This window comes from Rattus rattus, chromosome 4 (genome assembly GCF_011064425.1).
Source record: "Rattus rattus isolate New Zealand chromosome 4, Rrattus_CSIRO_v1, whole genome shotgun sequence".
Taxonomy (NCBI): domain Eukaryota; kingdom Metazoa; phylum Chordata; class Mammalia; order Rodentia; family Muridae; genus Rattus; species Rattus rattus.
The window spans coordinates 84,322,215-84,346,191 of record NC_046157.1 but is presented as its reverse complement, the minus strand read 5'-3'; the positions used below and the strand labels follow the sequence as shown (position 1 = coordinate 84,346,191).

Below are 23,977 nucleotides of genomic sequence, written 5' to 3'. Positions count from 1 at the left end.
CTCCCAGTGCAGCAGAGCCCCGCCCCCAGCCCCCCAAACTCCGCCTTCACCAAGCCTTCCTAATAACCACCACCACACCGCCAAAGGGGAGAAGCAACAGGGGCTCCCCGCACCCTTTCTGTCTGTCCGACTCGCTCACCGCATCTTCTTTCCGCCTGCCCATTCTGGCAAGATCTCAACCTCAACTCCTCTCCGGCTGCCCTCTTAGAAGGGCCCTGACGCGCCGGAGGATCAACCAGCATCCCTCTCCCATCTCTGGTCCCCACAAGTCCTTGAGGCCGAAGGCTGGGGAGAAGAGAATGAGTCTTGGGCACCTTAGGGAAGACCCTTATTCCTAATTTGCATGGTAAAGGGTTAAGGCAGAAACCGGACTCCAGAGGCACTGAAGCTAAATCCAAGAAAGGACTACTAGAGGGCAGAGAGAGGAGCCGCTGGTAGGCTCTCCCTCCTTCACAAGAGCAGCCCCAGAAAAGCGATGAAGTGCATCCAGTTCCCTAGACTGGGGGTTAAGGACACCTGAGTTCTAACTCTTGCTTCTGGCTCTGTTGTGTGACCATAGACAAGCACCTTCTGTCTCCAAGCCCTTATTTTGTCCCTCACAGGTACAATGAGAAAGTTCACTAGTCTGCCAACGTAGGGAGGCAAAGTCTCAGACCACAGGCAAGCTGAGTGACTGCCTGTATAGCCAAGCCCTTTGTGCCACCCACCCGCAGCTGCTTTTCCCTGCATTGACTAGGACACACGGGAGACTGGCAGTGTTCTGTGTGCGTGTGTTTCTGATGCTCCCATAAATAAGCAGGTACTCGGCACCTACTGTGTGTCATGTATAGAAATAGAATACAAGTTCCTACCCTCAAAAAGCACAGCCTAGTTGAAGAGAAGACATGCAAAGCAGTCGTTATAACAGAGTGTGATAAAGGCCAGGCATGGTGGTTCTGGGTGTAGATAGTGAACTGTGACAGCCTACTCTGCTGCTGGGGCCTTTGTCGGACAGTAACTGTTCCTCCTCACCAAGGCGTATGGAGGGCAAGTGGGTGCTTACGGAGCCACCCGCCAGCACCCACAGATTGGCTCCTACCCTTCAGAGCTTTCTCTTTCTTCGTGAAGTGAAGTGACACCCATCTGAGGCAGGAGGATCAGTACCATCTGGACTAGATACCAAAGAGCTGTCCAAAAAGGGGTTAGGTAGTAGATTGGGGTTGTAGCTCAGTCACAGACACTCGTCTAGCATGTGTGAAGCGCTAGGTTCAGTTCCCAATACCAGAAGTTCCTTTGGAGCAGGAAGTGACCTTGAGGCAGTGTTGATGTCATATCTGATCTCTGGGGCCCGGAAGTAAGATACTGAGTAGCTCGGTGCTCCCTTCCTCTTCTGGACCAGGAGAGCCACTCCTTCCGTCCCTACTTCTGCCTCCCCCAACCCCACCTCCAAGTGCTTCTACTTCCAAGCTCCTACTTCTTATTCCTCCCTCCCGAGGGAGGACAGCCTGAATGGCCCTCTTTGGATCAAAGAGTCCAGTCTTCCCCCGAACAGGGTGTGTGTAGTCTCCAAAAGGGAAAACTTCTCATCCGCACCCATGACACAAGAGGAACCTTGGCACCTCATCCCAGTGGCTCCCACCCACTGCCTCACAGCCAACTTGAGCCCCTCACTCTGGTTTCAGTCTGTCTTCACCACCCTCAGTCTTCCCTGCACAGATAGCAGAGGTCCCAGCACTGGACTTTCCTAACCTACATGGCCGACGATTCATACTTTTCATTTGTTATGATCTCCCCCCTGATGCCCATGCACTGTCTCTACCTCAGGGGACAGTTGTAAGAGGGACAACTCCCTTTGGTCAACTCCAGAACTCCCAAGAGACCACCCCCATCTTCTCTAGTCATAGACAAAAATCTTCCCCTGGAAGCGGCAGGGAATGGGGGACTGAAAGGAAGGGGCAGTGGAAGAAGCTGACCGCCTGGTCGCCATGGAAACTGGGCCTGTTTCCCTGAAGATAAGCCCAGTACAGTGGGCAGAGGTGGAAGTAGGGCCGTCCAAAGGGAAGCAGAAGACACCAGCAGAGAGGGAGGGGCTGAATGGCCCCGCTGGGAGAGGGCTGATGTTAAGAAAAGTCAGGACCTAATGACATTACAGCTTGAGTCAAAGGCCAACGACTGTCCTTTGAGATAACTGCCATTGGCGTCCTTCTCCCGACTCCTAGAGTGACAGAAAGGCTCCCAGTCAGAGTATAGGCGCGTTGGCTGAGGCCGTGGGTGGCTCGATGCTGACCTCATGTGGTCAGTAAAGGGATTGCCACATACCTGTTAGGGCTGGGGACCTGGTTAGGTTGAAATCATTATCCTTAAATTTGGCTTATGTGGCTTCTTTGTGAATTAGAAAAGTGGTCCCTTGCATTTCCCTAAGTCGGGTTCCCCTATCGATGATATTGAGATCTTGGTAAGAGTTTCACTGGAGAAAACTTATAAAACATAGAGGGACTGGAGAGATGGCTCAGTGGTTAAGAACACTGACTGCTCTTCTAGAGGTCCCGAGTTCAAATCCCAGCAACCACATGGTCTCTCACAACCACCTGTAATGAGATCTGATGCTCTCTTCTGGTGTTTCTGAAGACAGCTACAGTTTAGTTATATATAATAAATAAATAACTTTAAAAAAAAAACATAGAATTAGGTCCAAAGAAGCAAGTTCTGTGTTTTTCTGTCTATGGGTTCTTGGGCAAGCCAGCCTACCTCTCTGGGCTTCAGGCAGTTTTTTTTTTTAACCTGTAACTTATACATTTGCTCTAGATTTTGAAGATGGGAGGGGTGCATATAGGAGAGGAGGTACATTACCAGGTAAGCAGCATTTACCTCTGAGCTACATTCCTAATGGATGCCTCCATTCCTGGCTGTTCTGCTGTGACTCCAACCAGCCTTGGGCTCAGCACATCCTCTTCCCAGTCCTCCAGGGGTACAGAGAGCGGCGAGTGAGAGGACGCTCTTTTTCTTTAATAAATGAATTAGTTAATTTTATATCTCAATTGCTGGCCCCTCCAGGTCCCACCCTCACAGAGTCCCTCCCCCCATCCTTCTCCTCTGAGAGGGTCAGGCGCATCCTCTCCCACTATGGGAAAATGGATTCCACAGACAGATAGCAGCTTTAGGGATAGCCCTCCGCTTGTTAGGGGATGCTCATGGAGATTGAGCTGCACGTATGCTACATATGTGCCGGGGCAGGGCTCCATCCATCTCATGTATGCTCTTTGGTTGGTGGTTCCGACTCTGAGAGCTCCCAAGGATCCAGGTTAGTTGACTCTGTTGGTCTTCCTGTGGGTTGCCATCCCCTTCGGGGCCTTCAATCCTTCCTCCAACTCTTCCATAGGAGTCCCTGACCACTCCACTGTTTGGCTGTGGATGTCTGCATCTGTTTCAGGCAGCTGCTGGGTGGAGCCTCTCAGAGGACAGCCATGCTAGGCTCCTGTCTGCAAGCATAACTGAGTATCATTAATAGTGTCGGCCACTGGTGCTTGCCCATGGGAAAGTTTTCAAGCTGGGCCGGTTATTTGTTGGACATTCCCTTAGTCACTGCTCCATCTTTGTTCCTACATTTCTTTTAGACGGGACAAATTTTGGGTCAAAAGTCTTGCGGATGGGTTGGTTCCTTATCCCTCCTCTGGGGGTCCTGCCTGGCTGCAGGAGGTGGTCTCTTCAGGTTCCCTGTCCCCGCTGTTTTGCATCTTGGCTAAGGTCACCCGCATTGACTCCTGGGAAGAGAGGAGGCTCTTCTCAACTCTCTTTCCCTCACTCTCTCCAGCTCATGTTGAACCAACTCTGTCTCTTTCCCCACTGAGTAAGTAGTTGGCCCTACTGGGTGACAGACATTCTGCATTATAGTGGCCAGGAACTTTCAAAGGTTTTATTTATTCATTGTTTTTATTTATTATGAAAGGAATGGTGGCACACCCCTTTAGTCCCAGCACTCGGAAGACAGAGGCAGGTGGATCTTTGAGTTCAAGGCCAGCATGGTTTACAAAATGAGTTCCAGAACAGCCAGGGCTACACAGAGAAACCCTGTCTTGACAAACTGAGACAGACAGACAGACAGACAGGAGTTTTTTATTTTATGTGTATGAGTGTTTTGCCTGCACAGGTTCATATCTAGTGTTCAAGGAGGTCAGAAAAGGGCATCATATCAGATTTCACATGGTTGTTAGCTCTTCCCCACTCCCATGGATTCTGGGAACCGAACCTGGGTCATTTTCAAGATCAGCTCCATATATGTTTGCAAACGAATGAATGGATGAAGAAAATAAGGTTCTTGGGGAAAGGGCAGAAGCTCATAGTGGCTGTCTCTCCTAGTTCCTCCACCCCTCAATGCCAGTGATGCAATGAAGCTGTTCCCTTGGTTGGCAATGGTCATTGCTAGCCCAAGGAAAGAGCAGCAAGAATCCAGCTCAGGGATCAACTGTGGGTGATGTTCTCTCAACCCTAGCTATGTTGAGGAAAAGCAGGAAGGAAGGGGAAAGACTTCAGGGCTGTGACTAGGGTTGAGACTTCAATAGTGTCAGGGGCCTCCCCATCCTGACCCCACTGTGAGGAACTAAACTTCTTTGACTACTGAGGGTAGCCAGATCCTATACCCACCAGAGACCAGTGCACACCCTGTAAGGAAGAAGAAACCCATGACCACCATGACTTATTAGATAAGTCTGCCCCAGAAAACCCACTTCCCCAAATCGAATTCTCCTGCCAAATCTGCGATCAGGGGACTTGACACAGGAGCTCTCTATGAAGATTTCCCAGGGAAATGATGCTCCCCTAAAGATAATAGGTGCATCCCTCCTAACCAATCCCCCTGAGGACTGATGGGGGGGTGAAAAGGCAAGAGAAGTCAAGAAAAAATAAGCAGAGGGTAGCAAGCAGAGTCCCTCCCCCCATCTATGCTGGCTGGTCAGGTGACTTGATGGGAGTTAGAGTCGTCTGAAGGGAGGAAGCCTGGATTAAAGTGCCTCCCTAGGGACTGGAGCGATGGCTCAGCGGTTAAGAGCACTGACTGCTCTCCCAGAGGTCCTGAGTTCAATTCCCAGCAACCACATGGTGGCTCACAACCATCTGTAAATGGGATCCAATGCCCTCTTCTCGTGTGCATGAAGACAGCTACAGTGTACTTGTATAAATAAATCTTTTTAAAAAATAAATAAAATAAAATGCCTCCCTAAAATCCAACTGTAAGGCACTTTCTTAATTAGTGACTGATGGGGAGGGCCCACCCCATCCCATTGTGGGTGATGCCGTCCCTGGGCTAGTGGTCCTGGGTTCTTTAAGAAAGCAAGCTGGGGGGTTGGGGATTTAGCTCCGTGGTAGAGGGCTTGCCTAGGAAGCGCAAGGCCCTGGGTTCGGGCCCCCGCCCCGGAAAAAAAAGACCAAAAAAAAAAAAAAAAAAAGCAAGCTGAGTAAGCCATAGGGAGCAAGTCAGTAAGCAGGACCACGCCCCCCTGGCCTGTGCATCAATCAGCTCTTGCCTCCAGGAACCTGTCCTGTTTGAGTTTCTGTCCTAACTTCCTTTGATAATGCACTATAATCTAGAAGTATAAGGCGAATAAATCCTTCCCTCCCCAACTTGTTCTCTGATCAGGATGGTTCATTGCAGCAATAGAAACGTTAAGGCACCGCCCAACAACCTACGCGAACTCCCCATAAAGTAGCCAGTTTGTGCAGAAAATCAAAAAATACACTTTTTAAACAATCGAACGAATAAACGAATGAAGACACCGCGGAACTAAACAGAAGGAACGAATGAATGCATAGAATTAGTGAATGAAGTAAAAAGAAAGGGGAAGAGTGAGTGAATGAATGAATGAGTGAATGAATGAATGAATAAATAAATGAATGGGCGAAACAATCAACACGAGAGTGAGAGAGTGAGTCAAGTCCGGTAACCAGAGACTCCCTGCCTACGCAAGCAGCAAACAGGGGGATTCCGGAGGGGCGGGGCTCTACCCGGAAGCGCCTTTGAGGGGCGGGGTCATGGGCGTGGTAGTGGCTGGTGGCCACTTCTTGGGCCCGGGGGCGGGGCGAGAGAGAAGACCTGACTAGGGACCCTTCAGCTGCCCAAAGCACCCGCTGCTGGAGACCTCGCCGGCGCCCTGGACCTCTCGCTTTTCTCGTCCGCTCCCCGCGCCTGCACAGCCAGGTAATGAACCCGCTCGCAGAGGGACTCTGGTTCTGTTAGGCGGACACACAAACCCGGAAAAGCGCGCCGCACACCTCAGAGTTAGATCCCGCTGGACCCTGGATCCCGGGCTGGCGCGGCCGGCATGTCGGATGCGCGGAAGGGGCCGGACGAGGCGGACGACAGCCAGTGCGATTCCGGCATAGAGTCGCTGCGCTCTCTGCGCTCCCTGCCCGACCCTGCTGCGGCCCCAGTCTCTGGATCATCGCACAGCGGCTGCCCACAGCCTTGGAGCCATGCTCCGAAGACGGACAAGGAACCAGAGGGGAAGGAAGATGCGGATGGAGAGCGAGCGGACTCCACCTATGCCTCCTCCTCTCTCACAGAGTCTTTGCCCTTGCTGGAGAGACCCGAGGCCAAGGATCCAAACCCTCACACCCCAAGCTCGCCAGTGCCCCCCGCGGGGGTGCTGAGCCCTCAGCAACTCGAGGCGCTCACGTACATCTCTGAAGATGGAGACACGTGAGTAAACTAGCTAGGCTGAGACAGGATGCTCAGTCAGAGCCTCCTTAGGAGCTGCAACTGGTTAGGCACCCACCACCACTTCATCACCTGAGAGGATAGACTCTTCTTACAGCACCCGCCCTGGAATGGCCAGCCCCACCCCACCCACCTCCTTCTCCAAACTCCAAACTTAACTTGCAGCCTGCTTTTAAGCTGTAGTTCAGCTATGGTTTAAGCCAGGTTCAGACCAAAAAAACAGACATCATCATCTCTTTTGGGAGCGGACAGAGCTAGCAGGGCCCTTGTTACCTAGAACCACCAGGCAGAATCTTGAAAATCTACCGGTGACCCGCCCCGGGGAAGAGGAATTCCCCCCCAACCTCCCAACCAATTCGGTTTTTGTTTTTCTTGTTGGGGGAAGGGGTGTCCCTGTTTGCTCAACATTTGGGATACCAGGGCCTGACTTTAGAACACCCTAACCAGGGGGGGGGAAGATAACCCCAGGATTACAGGTTGTCATCTGAGCCCAGGAAGCATGGACTACGGGTACTGCTGGGTGCCTGTTTGGAACTGGTTCCAAAAGAAGGGTGGCTAGACTGAGAATTCTTGCCCCCAACAAACAGGATAGCCAGCTGCCGCCCCGGCTCACTTCCTCCTCTGCTGAGAAAAGGGAAGTAATGGCTTGGCATCAGCCTCCTCAACACACTGCACCTCCCAAGCTCCCCAAATTCTCCTTACTGTCCTATGTTATCCCGATCTTCCCTTTCCTCCCCTAGGCCCAGCTGGAGTCAGGTGCAGCTGGGCTGGGAGGTTATCAAAGTCAGAAGAGGTGACTGGGCATTGGGGGGGATAGAGCATGGAACAGCTGGAGACCTAGATGAGAGAGATACGGGTGTGCAGGGGGATACCTGCCCTGACCTGCTTGTTGCAGAGGTAGGGGTCTCTGGTGGACACTGGCAAAGATAGTCTCAATCCTGTGATCAGGAGGAAGGTGGTAAGCCTTTTGTATTACGCACACCAGTCACAAACCCTTATCACAGAACCCCAGAGTTCTGGGAGCACCACACACTTCTCAGGCCGTCCTCCATGGTTAGTCTCTGAGCTTCAGCCTTGATGAGCTCTGCTTAGAGACAGGTGCTGAAAGATTCATCAGGACTCCCCAACAGACATCTTCCCTCCTTTGGAGATGGCTGGACTGTGGGAAGTGTGGAAGTGGGAAAAGGAAGTGGGCAGGAGGAGGGGAGACTGAGGGAGAGAGGGAGGTGGCTGCAGGAATGTGACCCAGAGAGCAGGCCCTGGCCGAGGGGATTTCCAGAGTGGTTCCTCCCTCCCTCCGTCACTCTCTCCTGGCCTCCTTTACTGCGGGCCTACAGCAAAAGTTTGCCCCCGTCCTGCCTAAGTATCCCCCTCCCTAGCCCAGACAGCCTTTAGCCAAGTTGCCCCAAGGCAGCTGTCCTAGTCTAGACCATCTAACCCTGGCTTTCGTTTTCCCCACCTGATGTGGGGAAACCCCAAGACTGGAACTTCCCATCCCAACTGCCCTGGCTGGCCCTAACTTATGCTCCCCATCAAACCCATTTTCTGCACTTGCACCGCACTCCTCTTGGAGCTGTACCTAGGAGAGGGTTTGTGGCCAGACCCCGTATGGCTTGTGCAGGCTGAGGAATGGCCCTCTTGACTAGTGGGTAAGGCAGCAGTTTGCAATGCCACGCTGGCTCCTTGGAATGTGTGACATTGAGTTGTTGGGGGAACCCCACGTCTGCCTCCTCCCATCCTCCCTGTTGTGGGGAGGTGGGGAGCTCAGCCCTGGAAACCCCCTGTGTTCCTCCAGCACCTTTCAGTTTAGCTTTGAGCCGCAGCCGGCCTGACCTGGCCCCCGGGGCAGAAGAGAAGCTGGGTGTGGGCAAGTTGGACAGGAAGGCCCGTGTTCTGTCAGCACCCTGCCCACATGCCCACCCAGCCAGGGCCCTCCACAGGTCCAGCCATCTGAGCTTGGAGCTCCCACCTCCAGAATCCTGGCTTCCTGTACCAACCCCTCACTTCCTGGCCCAGACTCTCACTTCCTGCACCTGCTTGGTTGTGGGTAGCTAGAGGTTGAGGCATTCATTCTAACCCCAGGATGCCCAGCTTATCCTCTCTGACCTGGGCTCTGACCCCAGTCCTCTCCTGCTCCAGGCTGCTCCACCTGGCAGTAATCCACGAAGCCCCATCGGTACTATTCTGTTGCTTGGCTTTCCTGCCCCAGGAAGTCCTGGATATTCAGAACAACCTTTACCAGGTGAGTAGAGGAGAGAGAAGGCTGTCCCCAGACACCTGTTGCCATCTGCAGCAGCCAAACCATCTGCCACACACGGGGCCTGAAGCTGCATGAGGAGGAAGCAGCGTCTGCCCACCAGGTGCCTACAGACTCATCGCTGACACCTAATCATACAGTATGCTGACAAGTGTATTGAAGACCCTACCAGCTTCAGTGGGGTCTGTCATCTTTGTCTTTGTGGGACAGGCAAGGATGGCTGAGTATAAGAGATGACATATTAGCTGAGCCTTAAAGGGGGAGGTGTCAGAGAGATGGCCCTGGCTCCTCTGTCTTTCCACCCCTCACCCAGCCCCTGCAGACAAACCTTGGAGGATAATACAAATCTCTCCAGGAGATGAAGCACTGAGGGCACTGTTTCCCTTGCCCTACTTCCAGAATTGGGGTCCCAAACATTTGGGGAGGGGCTTGGGAGTAATTCCACAGAAGACCCAACTGTGACCCCTTACAGCTACTTTCAGAGCAGCTCCTGGGAGCTCGAGGTGGCTGTATCCCCACATGTCCTCGGGGGTAGGGGCATGCCACACTGGTCTGTGACCCTGTGACCCTCTGTGCCCACAGACAGCGCTGCATCTGGCCGTTCATCTGGATCAGCCAGATGTGGTCCGGGCCCTGGTGCTGAAGGGAGCCAGCCGAATACTGCAGGACCAACACGGTGACACAGCCCTGCATGTAGCCTGTCAGCGCCAGAATCTGGCCTGTGCGTGCTGCCTGCTGGAGGAGCAGCCAGAGCCGGGCAGACAGCCATCTCATCCCCTGGACCTCCAACTGAAGAACTGGCAAGGTTCGAGCAGCCCCAGGGCCTGAGGGGTAGATAGGGGGTAAAGTGCCAGGGGAGGTCCATTCCTACCGCCCTGCCCATTGCTATTCCCTCAGCGTCAGCTCTTGAGTGCTCAGTACCATCCTTCCTAAATGGTGGAATGATTGATTTGCTTGTGCACCCAGTGCCTGCAGTGTGGTGAGCAGAAACCCACATCTTGCCTTAAAGATGGCAATTAGCTATCTTTTAGCTACTAAGCGATGAGAAGTTTGGTAGCAATTTCATGAGCAAAGGAATGTACCTTCTACGTGTCCCACGCTGTCGTGGGAGCAGAACTTACACCTGGGAGCAAAACCGAGGAAGAGTGAGACAGATAATGAAGACACCGTGAATTGTGTGTGTGCTTAAAGGAAGTGGTGCCCTGGTAGACCAGCAGAAGGAGGAGAGGCAGGACTGGGGGGAAGTCCTCAGAGTCAGGGGCCTTTGAACAGAGACTTGAAAGAGAGACAGAGGATGTAAATTTTCATCTAAATCTCTATTATAAGAAAGGCTGGAGAAAGGAAGGAGGTTCTAGGCCAGAAAAGGGATAGCACCCCTGTGTGGAGACGAGCCAGGAGGATCACCAGACAGCTCTGAGGAGCCTTGCCTGGGCTAGCAGAGGTGGGTGTGAGCACTGGAAGACTCTGTGTGTGTGTGTGTGTGTGTGTGTGTGTGTGTGTGTGTGTGTGTGTGTGTGTGTGTGTGTGTGTTTGGGGCTGTCACTCAGCAGCCTGATCCTTGAAGCATAAAAGTTTCAGTAACATGACCAAAAAAGTGGAAACTTTGAGTTCCTTTCCTCTCAGACCTCTGAGGGGATTTTTGGGAGGTTGTATTTTAATAGTCCTGTGATTAGAGGCATTGAGTAGGCAGGGGTCCCTTGAGGCTAAAGGGCAGGGTAGTCCCTGCAAAAAAGGATCGGTAGACACCAAACAGCAGTCCCCACCCTCCTCCACCCCAGGTCTGGCCTGTCTCCACATCGCCACATTGCAGAGGAACCAACCACTCATAGAACTGCTGCTTCAGAATGGAGCCGACATCGATGCACAGGTGAGGCTCTCCCTGGTCTGCCAATCAGGGGTCCACCTGGTCCACCACCTGCCAACCACCTGGTCCACCACCTGCCGACCACCAGGTCTCTAGCCACAGGTGCCCTGCCAGTGTCAAACATGTTGCCACCCCATTCCAGAGCACAGGCTCAGCATGCTGCCTTATCACATGCATAGCTGACATCCTTGTTCCTCTACAGGAGGGCACCAGTGGAAAGACTGCCCTGCACCTGGCTGTGGAAACCCAGGAGCGCAGCCTGGTGCAGTTCTTGCTCCAGGCTGGTGCCCGCGTAGATGCCCGCATGCTGAACGGGTGTACACCTTTGCACCTGGCAGCTGGCCGGGGCCTCAACAGCATCTCGTCCACTCTGTGTGAGGCCGGTGCCGACTCGCTGCTGCTGAACGTGGAAGATGAGACACCCCAGGACCTGGCCGAGGATGTAAGAGAAATACACGCTCTGCAAGGCAGAGTCTCTCACCCGTAACAGTTAGGCACATTCACTAGGCAAAGGGTGCTCTCACCAGTTCACACTGCTGGGGTCAGGCTGAGGGTGTGACTTGGTTGGCTTGCCTAGCACGTGAGAGGCCCTGGTTCAACACCCAGAACTACACAAAGTAGCACATACCTGTGATTCGAGCATTTAGGAAATGGTCTTCTCTGTGTACATAGCAAGTTCAAGGCCAGCCTGAGCTACATGAGTTCCTACCTCAACTCCTCCAGCCCCCTAAAATTGTTAGGGGCAGAACAGGACTGCACCCCACCCCACCCCCAACCTCCCAGCCTATGACCAGTTTCCTAAGCTGGTCAGGCCCAAGGAGCCCAAATATGGACTCCAACAAGAATGGCTCGGTGAAGCTAAGCAGAAGGAAGACAGTACCACAGTGGGGCCTGGGAGCACAGGAAGAACAGTGCCTCCACACACCTCTGCACATGTCTTGAGCAAATGTCTTCAGCATACAAATAGATACCCGGATTGTCAGGTCTTAGACTTTTTTTTTTAATTATTTGTTTAAGATTTATTCATTTTTATGTATATGAATGAATACACTGTCACTGTCTTCAGACACACCAGGAGAGAGCATTGGGTCCCATTACAGATGGTTGTGAGGTACCATATGATAGCTGGGAATTGAACTCAGGACCTCTGGAAGACCAGCCAGTGCTCTTAACTGCTGAGCCATCTTTCCAGTCCCCTCACCCCCACTTTTTTTTTTAAGGGGGAAAACTCATATTTTCTCTACATTAAAGACGATATATTCAGCCAGATGTGCTGGCACATGCTTTTAATCCCAGCGCTTGGGAGGTAAAGGCAGGCTGGTCTACATAGTGAGTTCCAGGACAGCCAGGGACACATAGTAAGATCTGGTCTCAGAAAACAAACAAAAGTATTCAAAACATTGAATGCTAACCCTTCAACCCCAACCCTAACCCCAACAACAGCCAATATGTGTGTGTGTGTGTGTGTGTGTGTGTGTGTGTGTGTGTGTGTGTGTGCGTGTATATGTGTGTGTGTGTGTATATATATATATATATATATATATACATGCCAATGGACTGGATCAGCTCTAAGGTCATTCCTAGCTTAAATATTCTGCAAGGTTTATTTTAGATCTTGTCTAGAGCTTTTCGTCTCTGCCATGCCCAGGTCTCTCACTCTCTGGCCTTCAGCTTTCCCAGGTCCTAGCTGCCATCACTCAGGACATTAACTGCTTCTCCCCCTCCTCTCTCTCAGCTCCTTTCTTACTTGCCCTTCGATGACCTGAAAATCTCCGGGAAGCCACTGCTATGTACTGACTGAAGCTAGGATGGGCCCCCACCTCTTCCAATTGGAAGCTGGAGCCACAGATGTTGCCGTTGGGATCCAAGCAGTGTTGCTCCTCTGCTGATGCCAGAGCCTGGGGCTAGCATCGTCCTAAAATGAGATGAAGGATTGCAAATGAGGAAGAGCCGATCTGGACAGAAGAACTTCCCAGGTGGACTGGATGGAGATTCTTGAAAGACCCTCTAAGCCGCTGGTGTCCTGAGGGAAGCCTCCTTGCTTCTGTTGGAGATGGCGTGGGCTGACATTACCAGCCACCAGGAAAACAGGAATGAGCGAACTGACCCCTGAGGGTCTTACCTAAAGTACCTTTGTGAGTGTGTTTGGCACTGGGGTCTGAACCTAGAACCTCCCCAGACCAGCGGTGGTAGGCAAGCTTACTGTAATGGAACTCTGTCCCCAGTCCCCTTTTGGTTTTTTATTTCGTGATAGGATCTCACTGAGTTGCCTGAGATGGCCTGGAACTCGCTCTGTAGCCCAGGCAGCCACCTTTGAACGGGGATCCTCCTGTCTCAGCCTCCTGAGTAGCTGGGATTATAGGTCTGGTGGCAGTGGGCCTGGAAAAGCACAGTTATCTTAAGACTTCAAACATAAGGCTTCCAACGGAACCTTTGGTATTATTCTAATATGACACTAAAGTGCGAGAGACAGACTTTAAAACAATGTTTCCCTTCTACAGTTGTATGCACAGGCCTGTGACTCCCAGGGAAAGGCAGAGAGAAGGAAGCTGGCCCCTGAGCAAGTGTAGAGCCTTGCTGGGTATGGTAGGAGGACTGACAGTTCTCAGTCTCATTTCCTGCCTGCACAGACACATCTTCATGTGGAAATGCCCAGGATAGGAGAGTGAGGAGGAAGAATATCGAGACACATGTCCCTGGAGAAGCTTGGGGACATTGAGCACAAGAGAACTGCAACTTTACTTCCCCCCCCCCCTTAGAGTCCACACACTGAGGGCCCTGCTAGGTCAAGCCCGTGACTGGCATGAAAAAGGAGAAGAAATAAACGAATATAGTTTCCGATGCTTAGCGACTATAAGCTCTAAGCAAACGCATCCTGTGAGTGAGACATATTAAAATCATAAACAACTAAATACATGGTTATAAGTTGCAATAGTTAGCTGGGAAGGAAAAAGATTAGCAGGAAGCAGGACAATGGAGTAGGTGAAGGATCATTCTTTGAGAAGCTTCAGACGGGTATCTAGAAATTGGGATTTAGGATGAGCAAAGAGAAGGAATGCACTGGGGAAAGCCTCCGGTGAATTAAAGGTCAACAAGACTCTACAAGGTTGGGCGAGTGGGCGAGGAGGACTCACCAGGTCATGCAGATCCGTGAAAGTCACCATCACAGGTACTAGGGGGGATGATCACTGACAAAGCCAAAGAAAGAAGGACACATTGTTTAAAAATGGGAAGACAGAAGGGGAAGTACCTGGGTCCAGATACTCAAATTTCCAGTCCACTAGGTGGCAATGGTCATCACTGTGTCTGGGGTGACTTGAGTTGATGACCAAGCTGATTGGGAAAGGGAGGGAGTCCCAACTGGAGTTCCCCGGGGGAACCGGGCCCGGTTTGCCTCCGGGCCGCGCGGGGGCGCTGTGGCCGGGGTACCGCGAAGGGGGGCTGAGGCGGGGAGGAGGCGGGAAGAGCGCAGCACTTCCGCTGGCTGGCTGACTGGCTGGCTGCTGGAGCAGGCGGCAGAGGGAGCGGAGGGAGAGCACGGCCCGGGGACTCGCATTCCCCGGTCCCCCCTCCGCCCCACGCGGCTGGGCCATGGACGCCAGGTGGGGGGCTCAGGCAGCCATGGTCCACGTGACCGAGATCCCGGGGCCACGTGACCGAGACCCCAGCGCTCGGGAGGCGGGGTGGGGGGTTGGGGGGGTCCCCCAGCCGCAGATCCGCGTGGCACTGTCGGGATCCCAGTGTGGATGGGCACGCAGCATGTGGCCTACGCTCCTCACGGAGCTTCGGGATTGTCGCTCGGATGGGATGCGGAACTGTGGCGCTTCGGAGCGGGAAGGGGGGGGGTGCCTGTGGCCTGAGCTGCCCGCGCGCTGGAGGGAACAGAGGCGACCTATGTGGCTGGACAGGCGGGGCCGCCCCCGGGAGGGGAGGAGGTTCTGCCTGGCCTGCGCCGGACCCCCGAGAGAGAGGGAGAGAGAGGCTCTTTGTCCGTCCCTCTGGGCTGCAGCGGAGGGGGCGGGGAGGCCACTGGGCACTTCCCTGGTACAGTCCCCTCCGGAGGGCAGAGGGGCGGAAGAGCTGCAACCCTAATCGTTGCTTCGGCTGTCCCAGCAGATGGTGGGCAGTAGTGGTACTCGCCACGCTCCCTTCCTTGGGAGCAGGTGGAGAGTCACCCGAAGCCCCTCCGCAGTCCTGGACACAGCTGTGGCTCTTCCGCTTTTTGTTGAATGTAGCTGGCTATGCCAGCTTTATGGTACCTGGCTACCTCCTGGTGCAGTACTTAAGACGGAAGAACTACCTGGAGACAGGTAATGTGGCCAAAGGGTGGGGAAATGAGCCAAGTCCGGTTGCAGGTGTTGGCCGACCATGACTTGGGAAGGGAGGCAGGCCAGTAAATCAGACAGCGGGTCGGGCTGGCTGCTCTGGAGAAGCTATGGAGCTTGACTTATGTGTCTTCTTCAGGCAGGGGTCTCTGCTTCCCCCTGGTGAAAGCCTGTGTATTTGGCAATGAGCCCAAGGCCCCTGATGAGGTTCCCCTAGCTCCCCGGACAGAGACAGCAGAATCCACCCCCTCTTGGCAGGTCCTGAAGCTGGTCTTCTGTGCCTCGGGGCTCCAGGTAAGAAGACAGGCTCCCCTTCTCTTCCCAAGCTGGGTACAGACAGTCAGGGACTTAATGAAACCAAAGTTGTCCTGCCCACCCCAAAGGTTTGTTGGTTTTGGGATGGTTTGTGTATAGGACATAGCCCCATCCTGAAAGTGAACTCTCAGTGCTTCCTTCAATACCTGTACTGAAATGAAAGTTCACGTGCACATGCACGAGGTATCTTACACAGTGTGGAAGAAGGCCTGTGCTCTTATTCTGCTCTGTGTTCCATATCTGAGTTTGAGGAATGGCTGACTAAGCTTATAACCCCAGATCTGCTCACCGCTTTATTATTATTTTGAAACAAGTTTTCGCCAGGCAGCCATAGTTATTCCATAACTCGCTACGTAGAACGAGCCGGCCTCCGGCTCACCTGCTCTGACAGACTCTCACAGGCTCAGACAGGCCTTGAACTTTCTTTTCTGCTTTTCCAGACAGTTTCTCTGAGTGGCTCTGGCTGTCCTGAAACTTGCTCTCTATACCAGGCTGGCCTCAAACTCAAGAGATCCAAATGCCTCTGCCTCCAGAGTGCTGGGATTAAAAGCATGTGCCACCACCAGCAGATGCAGACCTTGAACTTTCAACCCTCCTGCTTCATCCTTCCAAATAGCTGGGATGACAGCTTATGCCACCATGTTTGGCTTTCTCTGAAATTTTGTCAGTAGGCTTTCTTTGTAAGTGAAGCTATCCCAGGGCATTCAGAGTGGGGGCCAACTCGCCCTAGGTAGATGTTGAATTCCAAGTGTCCAGCCCTCCCTGAGCCTTGCAGACGTTCCAGTTTCTTATTGAGTTAGTGCAAAATAAATAAAACACGTTATACGGTATACGTAGCCAGCTCTAATGGACTTGCATCATGAAGAGGGACAGGGTTTGGTCTTAAAGCGGGTGTCACACTGTTGCAACTCCACTTGATTCCCCACAAGGGGAACTAAAGCTCAGGAAAGAAGCCCCTACCTCAGAGGAACCAAAAGGGTGGTGTCAGTTATATCCTATGCAACCCATTCTGAGGAAGTGGGAGGTTGAGACCTCTGCCTTTTCCTTCTCGCTTACTGTCGCTGTTCTCCGCCCTCCCTCTTCCAGGTGTCCTATCTGACTTGGGGTGTACTGCAGGAAAGAGTGATGACCGGCAGCTATGGGGCCACAGCCACATCACCAGGGGAGCATTTCACAGACTCACAGTTCCTGGTGCTAATGAACCGCGTGCTGGCACTGGTTGTGGCAGGCCTCTACTGTGTCCTACGCAAGCAGCCCCGTCATGGTGCACCCATGTACCGGTACTCCTTTGCCAGTCTGTCAAATGTGCTTAGCAGCTGGTGCCAGTATGAAGCACTTAAGTTCGTCAGCTTCCCTACCCAGGTGCTGGCGAAGGCCTCCAAGGTGATTCCTGTCATGATGATGGGAAAGCTGGTGTCTCGGCGCAGCTATGAACACTGGGAGTACCTGACTGCGGGCCTCATCTCCATTGGAGTTAGCATGTTTCTTCTGTCGAGTGGACCAGAGCCCCGGAGCTCTCCAGCCACCACCCTCTCTGGCTTGGTCCTACTGGCAGGCTATATTGCATTTGACAGCTTCACCTCAAACTGGCAGGATGCCCTGTTTGCCTATAAGATGTCGTCGGTGCAGATGATGTTTGGGGTCAATTTATTCTCCTGTCTTTTCACAGTAGGCTCACTACTGGAACAGGGGGCTCTCCTAGAGGGGGCGCGCTTCATGGGGCGACACAGTGAATTTGCACTCCATGCCCTCCTCCTCTCCGTCTGTTCTGCCTTCGGTCAGCTCTTCATCTTCTACACCATCGGACAGTTTGGGGCCGCCGTCTTCACTATCATCATGACTCTGCGCCAGGCTATCGCCATCCTTCTCTCCTGCCTCCTCTATGGCCACACTGTCACTGTGGTGGGGGGACTGGGAGTAGCTGTGGTCTTTACTGCCCTCCTCCTCAGAGTCTATGCCCGGGGCCGGAAGCAGCGGGGAAAGAAGGCAGTGTCCACTGATCCTCCAGTGCAGAAGGTGTGAGTGAGGACCTCCATTGCTCTCATCTGCTGAGGCACTGGCTCAAGGGCAAATTATTTCTCAGTGTCTCAGCATACAGCAGAGGGTTAGAGTCCTGGAGGCAGCCTCTTTGCCTTGCCTTAAGAGCCCCACTTCACCAAGTGACAGCTGTGGGTAACACAGAGTTCCTCCCGCTACCTGAGATCTTGACTTAGCTGGTGGCCAGGCAAACCAGCAGCAGGCTCATCCCTTCTAACACCCACCCCTTGAGGCTGCCAGGCACCAGCTGGGAAGTAAATTGTTTACAGGCCATGCAGTTACCCCTAGGGGCTAGTGAGAATGGTGCTGTGCCAGAAGGGACAAAGGACTCCCCCTAGCCCAGTTGGGGCCCCCAGTGTTCCTTGAGCAAGTTTTGGTTACTTGGAAATGTCACCTTTTGCTCTATTTGATTAAACTGCAGCAGTGATTTTTGGACCTGTGTTTTGGTTCTGAGTTCAGAAGCACAAGTGCCTCTCATCACCTTCCAACTCAGGAAGCCCAGAGTCCTGAGTGTTACTTTACAAGGAGAGCAGGACTGTATAAAACTGCATCATCTTTATTTTGCATACTTTTAATTTCAGAACAAAATAAAACAAAAAAACACAATACACAACACCCAACCCTGCTATTCTGTGGGAGGGGATCTTCCTGCCTTAAGGCACAAGGACAGGATAGAAGAGATTCTTGTAGACATGAGCAGAGCGCCAGGTGGGTCAGGGCCAGTCAAGGCTGTTGGGGGAGCCACAGGGATACTATACAGAGGGCAGGGGCTTCCCAGGAGCCTTTAATCCACTTCTTCCATGCGAGAGGCATCCTCATCACCCTCCAGTGGGGGGATCTCATCAGGAACAGCAGCACTGGGCTCTTCTGCAGTGACCTCATCTTCATCAATGCCTGAGAAAGAAAAACATGAGATCTAAGCCACAAAGCATTAAGTCTGTCCAAGGATTCAGTCAGTTCAACAATTTATCACGAGGTGCTTGCTCACAAGGCTGACTTGACTCACCCAGGCCTAGTTTAATCATGCGGTAGATGCGGTTGGAGTGGGTTTGGGGGTCCTCAAGTGAGAAGCCAGAGGAGAGCAGAGCAGTTTCAAACAGCAGCACCACCAGGTCTTTGACAGCTTTGTCGTTTTTGTCTGCCTCAGCCTTCTGCCGCAGAGTCTCCACAATGGGGTGGTCAGGGTTGATCTCTAGGTGTTTCTTGGCCATCATGTAGCCCATTGTCGAATTGTCTCGCAGTGCCTGAGCCTTCATGATCCGTTCCATGTTGGCTGTCCAGCCATAGGTGCTTGTCACAATGCAGCAGGGTGAAGACACAAGCCTATTGGAGATAGTCACCTGTGGACAATCAAGGGCAATGATAATTGTTGGCCATCATGGAACTGCTATGGAAAAAGTACCTTGGGGTTTTTTTCTGTCAAGAATAGCAGATGACTAACCCCCTACCCCTACATGCTGTAGAGGCTGAAGGTAGCTTGAGTACTGCAGAGATTCAAGGATAACCTGGGCAACAGTAAGGTCTTTTCTTGCATGCATACATTAGGTGGAATAACTGTTAAGAGTTAAACAGTATTAAATATCCCTGAATACTGCTAGTGCCCAGTCTATGCTGTAATAGCAGCAGACTAAATCCAAGGGAAGACTCACTTTTTCAACCTTCTTGTCCAAGATCTCCTTCATGAGCTTGCAGAGATTCTCAAACTTTGCCTTGCTCTCCTCCATTTTCTTCTTCTCTTCCTCATCCTCTGGTAGCTCCAGGCCCTCCTTGGTCACGGAGACCAGGCTCTTGCCATCGAACTCCTTGAGCTGCTGTACGCAGTACTCATCAATGGGCTCAGTCATGTATACCACCTCAAAGCCCCGTTTCCGCACACGCTCCACGAAGGCAGAGTTGGCCACCTGCTCTTTGCTCTCACCTATGGGATTAAACAGGACTCGATGGCCAAAAGGCCTTCACGCCTCCACTTCCCCTCCCCAATTTCCCAAGTCCACAAGACAGCTTTGATCAGAACCAAGCTCCAACATACCAGTGATATAGTAGATGGACTTCTGTGTCTCCTTCATGCGAGACACATACTCTGACAGGGAAGTCATCTCATCTCCAGACTGAGAGGTATGGTAACGAAGGAGCTCAGAGAGGCGGCGACGGTTAGTGGAATCCTCATGGATTCCAAGCTTTAAAGGGTAGGGCAACAGAAAGTTCAATTATGAGCTGGGAAAAACACCAGCCTAAATACAAAGTAATGGAGAGAGCACTTGTCCATCTTACCTTTAAATTCTTAGAGAACGCCTCATAAAATTTCTTGTAGTTCTCTTTGTCTTCAGCCAACTCAGAGAAGAGCTCAAGGCACTTCTTCACAATGTTCTTGCGGATGACTTTCAGGATCTTGCTCTGCTGGAGCATTTCTCGGGAGATGTTCAGAGGCAGGTCCTCGGAATCAACCACACCACGGATGAAGTCTACATTGAACCAGACAGAGCACAGGGAACAGCTGGATCAGAGCTAGTCCAAGGACTCTGGATCAGTATTCTCAGCTGTATTCTGAAGGTCTAATATAGGTTTGCCTGTACTGCACACATCTTAAACCCAGCAAATACTCACTGAGGTACTCAGGTATCAGCTCATCACAGCTGTCCATGATGAACACACGACGGACATACAATTTGATGTTGTTCTTCTTCTTCTTGTTCTCAAAGAGGTCAAAGGGAGCTCGCCGGGGAATGAAGAGCAATGCCCTGAATTCCAACTGCCCTTCTACAGAGAAGTGCTGAAATAAACCCAGTAGTACATTTTAGGACAGAACTGCTTCAAGCCCCAGTATTAAACTTTTGGCACTGGTGCCATATTCCTAACAGCCAACACCAAGTAAGCCCAGAATGCTAGTAGCAAGGAGCGCCCATGCCAATCAGATCTGAGTAGCTCCCAGTATACTTAGTCACGTGGTTCTGTGGCTCTCAGCTACCAACCAGTTAAGCAAGTTGTCCCTTACCACCTCCAGCATTCTATGCACCCCTCCTTACACAACATGTAAGGCTCCTCACCTTGACTGCCAAGTGGTCTTCCCAGTCATTGGTGAGGCTCTTGTAGAATTCACCATATTCCTCTTGAGTGATGTCATCAGGATTTCTGGTCCAGATGGGCTTCGTCTTATTCAGCTCTTCCTGGTCAATGTACTTCTCCTTGATCTTCTTTGTTTTCTTTTTCTTATCTTTGCTGCTGTCATCCTCCTCGTCAGATCCCACATCCTCAATCTTAGGCTTCTCCTCATCCTCTTTATCTTCCTCCTCCTTCTCCCCTTTCTCTTCCTCTGCCTCATCATCACTGATCTCCTTCTCCCGTTCCTTCTCCAGGTAGAGGGTGATGGGGTAGCCTATGAACTGTGAGTGTTTCTTCACCACCTCCTTGACCCTCCTCTCCTCTAAGTACTCAGTCTGGTCTTCTTTGAGGTGAAGGATCACTTTGGTACCCCGGCCAATGGGCTCACCTACAGAGAGTGAACCAGACATGAAAAACTGCAACTAAAATACTCAACAAACAGGTACACCTTTTTTTGTTCCTGGTTTCTCAAGTGATCTGTTTCTGCATAGCCCTGGCTTGCCTCAACTCACCCACCACCCGTGTGTGCCATGTCCCAAGTGTTGCCATTCACCCCTCAATAATGTACTTCTATAGAATACAATGACTATTAAGGCTGTTTCTTTCTGGCTTTCCCCCAGAGAATTCTACCAACCCAATGTAGACTGCCACCTCACCGTGGTCTGCACGGACGGTGAAGGATCCACCAGCAGAAGACTCCCAGGCATACTGCTCATCATCGTTGTGCTTCGTGATCACAACCACTTTCTCTGCCACCAGGTAGGCAGAGTAGAAGCCGACACCAAACTGCCCAATCATGGAGATGTCTGCACCAGCCTGCAAAGGATTGTAAGAGAGTGAGCAAAACTGTTCTTGTACAAGCACAACCGCTTGCTCAGCAAGTGTAGTAATCAGTTCAACTTCCAGAATTTAGGGGTCCTCTGACCTCCAGAAGTACTTATTAGAAAGACAGACCACACATCCTAGTCTGACAAGTTTTAAATTAGCAAGCCAGAAGCAGTAACAAATTGAGAATGGCATGGGTGGAAGGCCACACACGCACCTGGAGAGCCTCCATGAACGCCTTTGTACCAGACTTAGCAATGGTTCCCAAGTTATTTATGAGGTCAGCCTTGGTCATGCCAATGCCTGTGTCCACCAAAGTCAGCGTGCGTTCCTGAGGGTTGGGGATGATGTCAATCTTCAGCTCTTTCCCGCTATCCAACTTGGAAGGGTCAGTCAGGCTCTCATACCGAATCTTGTCCAGGGCCTGTAATGTACACGTACACAGCCACTTATTCCATTTATCCAAACAGTTTCTTCTCATCAACTGCTAATCATTCCCTGCTTCTCTCTTTCTCTCTTTCACACACACACACACTCTCTCTCTCTCTCTCTTCTGTGGCGTCTTAGAAATTCAATAGAACACTCACATCAGAAGCATTAGAGATCAACTCCCGGAGGAAAATCTCTTTGTTTGAGTAGAAAGTGTTGATGATGAGGGACATCAGCTGGGCAATTTCTGCCTGAAAGGCGAAGGTCTCCACCTCTTCCTCTCCATGGTGCACTTCCTCAGGCATCTAAGAATGAAAGTCTTATTAAAAATTCAGTTCAAACTTCTTTAATCTGGGTAGTACCCATTCCCAAGAGATTAGAACCGCCATTTGTTTAAAAAAAAAAAAAAGAAAGAAATAAGAGAAAGACCTTGAAGCTACAGTGGCAAGACAAATCAAGAACGGAAAAAAACCCAAAGGATGGCCCTTCAAACTAATGTCCAAATGTCAGACTTTTTGAACGGCATATTAAGAGTTCAGCTCCCTGACTCAGAACAGAACACCTGCCGATAGAGTAAAAATCCAGACTGAGTTAACTACAATAAGAACCCCAATTTCTTCTTCATTCTTCACTGGGGTGAGTATCAACTTTAACAGAAAGAGCAGCCTCCCGTAAACCGATTTGTACTCTTCCCCTCGGCAGGGCAAGAAAACCCGAGGCTATAGTTCTGGAAGGACTCAAAGGGCAATTAAATCAGGACAAAGAGGTAAAAAGCTCCACCATCAACGCTGAACTGTGCCGACTTGCATAGGCCCAAACACAAGTAAAATGGTGGCCCAGCCGTCCAGCGACCCGGACATGCGTCGGCAGGAGCCTCACGGGGAGGGGGCGCCACTGTAGCCCTCCCACCGCCCCAGCATCCGGGCACTGGGGCAGGGCGCCCGAGGCTTCCAGAACAATCTGAGCTCCCGGGAGGGGAGGAGTAAGGGAGGGACCTAAGAATCTCCCCGTACCTGCTCCCTCCCCGTTTCTCCTCCCCCTCCACGGGGAGGGCGGCAGAAAGATCTGGAAAGGGACAAACGCAGTGGGTTCAAGCGTCCCTGCCAACCCTTGTACCCCTCCTCAGAACCAAGCACGTTGGGAAACGCGTCCGGGGGAGGTGGCCAGGCCAACCTCGCCAGGTCTTGCTGAGTCATGCACATAGCAGCCCGCCACCGCGCGGACCCTATGGACCCTGCAGCCGCGCCCGGAAGTGGAGGGCAAACATGGCAGCGTCCCGGGTCGGCGGCTACCACGTGCGGCCGCCCACCACCTGGCCGGGCCGCACCCCCACCTCACGCTCTGGGGAATCCACCGGCCCCGGGGGAGCCTCGCCGTGCAAGCCCGCCGGGGTCCACCATGAGCCACTGGAGACATTCTAGGCACATTATCCCCACAGACCGCCCAGCCCAACAAGGAGCCTTTAGTTCAGATGAGATGTTGGCGGAGACCCCAGGAAGAAGACCCACGGAGCCGCCAAGTACAGGAGAGCGCGGCCTTACCTTGACGAGAAAGCCGAGTAGTAGTACAGAGCAGGGTGGGCCCGGACCACGTCCGACTCGCACGGCAAGCCTAGGCTGCGCGGGGGTGACTCAAGAGAGCTCCCAAACGCCCCCGACCGCCCTATATAAGGCGAAGCACAGCCCTAGCCCCGCCCTTGGATCCCTCCGCCTTAAAGGAGTGGCTGCCAGCCACGCACCTGCCACCGCCCGCCCACCTTGACGTCATGCTCGCAGACCGGGGAGGGGGCGGGGAGGAGCGGGACCCCGGGCCTGGGCTGCGAGTCAAGGCCAATTCAATAGCGTTTTGCACCCTCATTTCTGCATGAGTAGGACATGTAGCCCTCAAGATGGCCAGGGAGCATGCATATGCTATTAGGGGATGTATCTGCGGCGAATACCCCACGGACTCGCGCAGAAAACTCGATGTAGGAGCTCCCACCCTCAAGAGTCCAGTCCTCAAGGGACTTCTGAAAGAGAACGGAGGTGACCAATTCGGCTGCCATTTCCAGACCCGATCTTACTAGAATGTTCCCTACAAATCGCACATCGAGAGAAAAGGATGATAAGAAATTCATTGTCCAACTTTAAGGAGTCCCC

At 52.3% G+C, this 23,977-nt stretch overlaps 3 protein-coding genes across 3 annotated transcripts; 2 read left to right on the top strand and 1 right to left on the bottom strand.

The window, feature by feature from the left end:
- The first annotated feature begins 6,019 nt into the window (after positions 1–6,019).
- Positions 6,020–13,721, top strand: Nfkbie (NFKB inhibitor epsilon). The gene is made up of 6 exons (XM_032900665.1): positions 6,020–6,670; positions 8,828–8,930; positions 9,528–9,750; positions 10,724–10,812; positions 11,012–11,251; positions 12,545–13,721. The coding sequence occupies exons 1-6, from the start codon at positions 6,294–6,296 to the stop codon at positions 12,608–12,610; spliced, it is 1,098 nt and encodes a 365-aa protein (XP_032756556.1). The 5' UTR covers positions 6,020–6,293; the 3' UTR covers positions 12,611–13,721.
- Positions 13,722–14,273: 552 nt separating this feature from the next.
- Slc35b2 (solute carrier family 35 member B2) lies at positions 14,274–17,921 on the top strand. The gene is made up of 4 exons (XM_032900664.1): positions 14,274–14,411; positions 14,926–15,119; positions 15,274–15,428; positions 16,536–17,921. The coding sequence occupies exons 1-4, from the start codon at positions 14,401–14,403 to the stop codon at positions 17,469–17,471; spliced, it is 1,296 nt and encodes a 431-aa protein (XP_032756555.1). The 5' UTR covers positions 14,274–14,400; the 3' UTR covers positions 17,472–17,921.
- A 101-nt stretch (positions 17,922–18,022) lies between these two features.
- Hsp90ab1 (heat shock protein 90 alpha family class B member 1) lies at positions 18,023–23,509 on the bottom strand. Its single transcript, XM_032900663.1, has 11 exons — positions 23,381–23,509; positions 21,998–22,144; positions 21,628–21,834; positions 21,242–21,401; positions 20,531–20,973; positions 20,091–20,256; positions 19,758–19,948; positions 19,516–19,663; positions 19,136–19,404; positions 18,493–18,826; positions 18,023–18,380 (listed from the first exon to the last, which is right to left on the bottom strand). Exons 2-11 carry the CDS (start codon positions 22,142–22,144, stop codon positions 18,271–18,273), a joined length of 2,175 nt encoding a protein of 724 aa, XP_032756554.1. The 5' UTR covers positions 23,381–23,509; the 3' UTR covers positions 18,023–18,270.
- Positions 23,510–23,977: the final 468 nt, after the last annotated feature.